This window comes from Pyxicephalus adspersus, chromosome 2 (assembly GCF_032062135.1).
Source record: "Pyxicephalus adspersus chromosome 2, UCB_Pads_2.0, whole genome shotgun sequence".
NCBI lineage: Eukaryota > Metazoa > Chordata > Amphibia > Anura > Pyxicephalidae > Pyxicephalus > Pyxicephalus adspersus.
In genome coordinates, this window is record NC_092859.1 from 517,450 (window position 1) to 522,626 (window position 5,177).

Here is a 5,177-nt window from a genome sequence, read left to right on the forward strand (position 1 = left end):
TCTCTGTACAGCACTGCGGTATATGTCAGAGCTATATAAATGTATAATAATAGTGTGTGACTGTGAGGACACATTAAAATGGAGTGAATCTGTCATAACTTATGTGAATGATTGCATGTATTTAGCAAACACAGGTCAGCACAGGTCCTCTTTATTTTAGATTGGAGTGAATCTAGAGTGAATCCAGAGAATTACACAATCCAGAAATGGCTCAGTTCCCGTTTGTATTTGTCAGGAAGTGAGATTGATACTTTTATATAAATTCTCAGGAACAATATGAAGATAAGAGTCTCGCCCATGTTATGTGTGAATAATTATTCTATGATCTCTATGCTGCAATGGTTACATTTGGAACCCCTTGTGGAAGATTTTATTCCTGTGGATCTTCTCATGTGGCCACCAAAACAGAATCCACCAATGTTGTGTCCCACTCAACCTATTTACCACCTACAATTTGCCCCATGTGAATCTCCCCACCACCCTTTGCAAGGACACCATTACCTGTAGCTGAATTCCCATTGCCCCCGGACCATACTGAAGGGCCGTGAGTCCAGGATTGTGTGAGGTGTTCATAATTTGCGTAGTGTCTATTTTGCACTCCTGAAGACAAAACTTTTCACAGTTAATGCCACTTAGATAAATATTGCTGCCCTCCGCAGAGCTTTTCAGACCTCTGATATTCAGGGAACAAATTTTAAACTCGCCCATTTTCAGAGTAGTATGACTCTATACGGACACTGCGTGCTGGACTGAATGGTTCCTCGTCCGACCTGGGTAAGGAGCAATCAGGTTGGTTAGTGTAGATCGTGATACCCTAAGGTTCCTCCAGGGCTTCCTCGAGAAATGAGGAATTTGCACCTCTTGGGTCATGTTCGGTGACCTGTAAGGGTGGCATTCTTCCCACTCACCAGCAGTGTAAGAGCAATTCTTTCCACTGACCATCACACTAATGAGCTGGGGATATAATAATTATAAAAGGGGGCCCTGGAGACCTGAAAGTTATTTTGGGGTATCAGTGTTGGGGTATTGGTGTTGGGGTATAGGTGTTGGGGTATCAGTGTTGGGGTGTTGGTTATCAGTTTTGGGATATCGGTGTTGGGGTATCGGTGTTGGGGTGTTGGTGTTGGGGTATCGGTGTCGGGGTGTCGGTTATCAGTTTTGGGGTATAGGTGTTGGGGTATCGGTGTCGAGGTGTGGGTTATCAGTGTTGGGGTATCAGTGTTGGGGTATCGGTGTTGGGGTGTCGGTTATCAGTTTTGGGGTATTGGTTTTGGGGTATCAGTGTTGGGGTATCGGTGTGGAGGTGTGGGTTATAAGTTTTGGGGTATTGGTGTTGGGGTATCGGTGTTGGGGTGTTGGTTATCAGTTTTGGGGTATTGGTGTTGGGGTATTGGTGTTGGGGTATAGGTGTTGGGGTATCGGTGTCGGGGTGTCGGATATCAGTTTTGGGGTATCAGTGTCGGGGTGTTGGTTATCAGTTTTGGGGTATCAGTGTTGGGGTATCGGTGTCGGGGTGTTGGTTATCACTTTTGGGATATCAGTGTTGGGGTATTGGTGTTGGGGTATCAGTGTTGGGGTATTAGTGGGGTGCTCTGGGTGATATCCTATTGTGTGCTGATAATAATCCTGGTTGCACCATTATTGAATTACATCTGATTTTCTGGGACAGAGAATTCTGGAACCTTCCAGCGGCCTCCACAGCTTTCCCCCACTGGATTAATCTTCATCATCATCATCCTTGTCATCACCGCGACTCTCTAGTCTAGGGGAGCTCCATTGTCACTTTTCTTCTGCCTCCTGATATTCTCAGTTTGAGATTCACTTTGCTTAATCCTTACTGAAACTAATGTGAAAGTTTACAGACAAATCTTCTCCTCGTGTCACATGACCATTACTTTATTACACAATACCTGTTTATTGTACAGCGCTGCACAATACGTTGGCGCTATATAAATCCTGTTTATTAATAATAACAAAAAGGAAGCTCAACACCAACAAAGCAAATGAATAAATAAATACAATAAGACATTGACACAAGGATGGTTCAGGCCAATCAAACTCTCCCAAATGTCTAAATGTAGGGTTCAGGTCAAATGTCAAGGTTGAGGAATAGGGGGGTCCCGGAGGGGCTTACAGGTAATGGGTTAGTCCAGAAGTAAGATTGACGGCCGGGTTAAAATTGGTCAGGCTGAGCTTATTATAAGATCCGGAAGCCAGATGCAGGTTAATGATTTGGCCTAAATGTGGTCAATAGTGGCAAGTAGGGGTAAAGGGTAAGTTAAGGAGTCAGGTTGATGGTAAATGTTGGGTATAGGGCTCAGGTTAAGGTAAATGGTTAGATCTAGGGGTCAAGCTGAGGTTTAGGGATAAGTTTAGGGTTCAGGTTGATGCTAATGGTTAGGTTGAGGGGGTCAAGTTAAGTTAAATGGTTGGGTTTAGGGGTAAAGTCCAAGTTCAGGATTAGGGTAAAGGTTAGCTTCATTTAAACCAACGATTAGGTTTTAGGGTCAGATTGAGGTTTTAGGTTTAAAGGGCTTGGGTTAAGGTAAATGGTTGGGTCTAGGGGTGGAGCTTAAATTGAGGGTTAGGATTAGTGTTCAGGTCAATGCTTAGGTTTTGGGGTCAGATTAGGGTGAATGTTTAGAATTAGGGGACAGGAAAAGGTTTGAGGTCAGGTTTATGGTTTCAGTTATTGGTTACATTTTGGGGTCGGGTTAGGGTAAATAGTTAGGTCTAGGGGACAAGTTGAAGCCATGGATTATGTTTAGGGTTCAGGTCAGTGGTTAGCTTTTGGGGTCATGTTGATGTTATTGGTTAGAACTAGGGGTCAAGCTGAGGTGTGGGGTTAGGTTGAGGGTTCAGGTTGATGTTACTAATTAGGGTAAAGGGGTTGAGGTGGAGGTGAATGGTTGAGTCTAGGGGTTGAGCTTAAGTTTGTGGGTTAGGTTTAATGTTCAGGTTCGGGTCAATGGTTACATTTTAGGGTCAAGTTGAGGTAAATAGTTGGGTCTGGGAATCAAGCTGAGATTTGAGGTTAGGTTTGGGGTCCAGGTTGATGTATTGAGGTTATATAGTCCAGGTGATAGTTTGAGGTATTGGTTAGGTCTAGGAATCCAGTTGAGGGTAATGATTAGCATAAAGGGTTAGGGTTAGGGCCAGGCTGAGGTTAGATCTAAGGGTCATTTTGAAGCCAAGATTTATGTTCAGATGGAAGTCATTGGTTGGGTTTAGGGGTCAGTTTAGGGTTGTTAGGTCCAATGGTCAGGTTGCAGTAAGAGTTGGGTTAGGCGGTTGGATTTGGATGGAGGTGTTAGGTGGAAGGTTTAGGCTGATGTATTAGATTTTTGGCTCTGTGCCCCATGTTGACCTCCCATCCCGTCTCTTATATGGGGGAATTGGTGATATTATTCATTGTCTGGATTAGTTGGGGTTAATCCTCCCTTCTTCTGAAGTACATGGGAGGATGCAGTGATGGGCAGTGATCACACTAACAATAGTGAAGCGATGAGGAAATATTTCTCTGGAAGGGAACAGTCATTTAGGGGAGGGGGTGCTGACACTTCACATCAAAAGAAGCAAATATCTAATATCAGAGCACGGCGGTGTCCTACCAAATCCGGACCTGAGCTCCACAGCCCAGAACTCCGACTGCAAACCCCAAGGTGTCCATTCCTGGAGTCAGCATGACCAAGTGGATCAGCCAACCCCCGTCTGCTGTTATCTGCCTCCTGTCATCTCTTTGCACCGCACTCCTCTTCATCATCATCATCCTCCTTGTCACCATCACACGTGAGTACACGATCAGTGCCTCATCAGACAAACACTGCCCTGACATTCTGTCCACAACAATAGCAATCAGCACCCTTTCTGAACAACGAGCGAGTATTGTGGTCACTGGGAGAATAAACAATCACTGTGCAGTACAAGCGAGCAGGAAGCACAGCATGCATAGGTAATGAAAAGATGTGACTGCCCTCTGTGCGGCATTTGGTATGGCTTCTACCCCCATGGTGGGTAAACAGACGGAAAGAGGGGTAGATGGGCAGGGAGTTCAAGGTTCTGCTTAATCGGTGGAGTTGGATCAGCCATGTTCTTCCATGATAGTTTATCTTCTCCGGTCTTTCCTTAATAAATCAGACATATTGTTTCCATATTGGAAGGGGTAAACAATGGCCGCTGTCCCATCTCTGCAGTCACTCGGACACTTTAGGTTGCTGACATTGGATGGAATAAAAATATTTTTTGTGTAACAAAGTGAACTGAGAATCATAAATTAATTTGATATAAACTTTAAAACAAGAGGACAAAATACTTAAGGGAATTTTTTTGTTAATTAAATTTGGATTTAGCTCCGCCCCTCTTGGAAGTCAAGTTGACAATAAAATCTATAAAAGTATTTTGTCCTAATTGGTGGAACAGCTGAAATATTAAGCAGTAAATTTGTATTTCAGGTTCCCTTTCCAATGATCAGCAGCGTATTTTGGAAGCTTTGGGAGACCTGGCGGATGAGATATGGAAAGGAAATAGTAAGTTTATTTAATTTCCGCTCCCCCGTTCCCTCCTCTGGCTTTATTTTCCCAGAATTCCCTTTCTTTCTCTGGTCACATGCAATGGAACCCCTTTTGTTTTTGGGGACCATTTTACGGGTTCGTGGTTCATTGTGCACTGTATGTGGCTTTTGGGAATGGACAATATTCTCTCATAGACGGGGTTGTCATTGGATCAGTTGTGATTCCGAAATACATTTTTAGTAAATCTTCTCAGTCTCAGATTCTGTCAATCCCCACTGATAGAGCTTTGCCCGTAGATATCACTATGGGTGTCACACTGACCATTTATTCCAGGGCCATCGTCCTCATGACATCCCGCTGCCCACACTTCTGGATTTTACCCCACAGCATGGGAGCTTTGGCCAAACCTATGGTGGCTCCACTGACTGGATAGGGCTAATAAAAGCAAAACATTGTGTCAAGTTTTCTGCTGCTTCGGCTTATGACCCTAATTGCCTTCTGTGACCCCAATGTCTCCTATGACCCCAATGTTTCCTGTGACCCCAATGTCTCCTATGACCCCAATGTTTCCTGTGACCCCAATGTTTCCTGTGACCCCAATGTCCCCTGTGATCCCAATGTCTTCTGTGACCCCAATGTCTCCTATGACCCCAATGCCTTCTGTGA

At 44.3% G+C, this 5,177-nt stretch overlaps 1 protein-coding gene across 1 annotated transcript in view; it reads left to right on the forward strand.

Moving 5' to 3' along the window:
* Positions 1 to 4,992: 4,992 nt before the first annotated feature.
* LOC140324866 (C-type lectin domain family 10 member A-like) overlaps positions 4,993 to 5,177 on the forward strand; it is a 3,857-nt gene continuing 3,672 nt past the window's right edge. The window contains exon 1 of the mRNA XM_072402991.1: positions 4,993 to 5,173. Within this exon, the coding sequence (XP_072259092.1) occupies positions 4,993 to 5,173 (181 nt within the window). The remainder of the gene's footprint in view (positions 5,174 to 5,177) is intronic.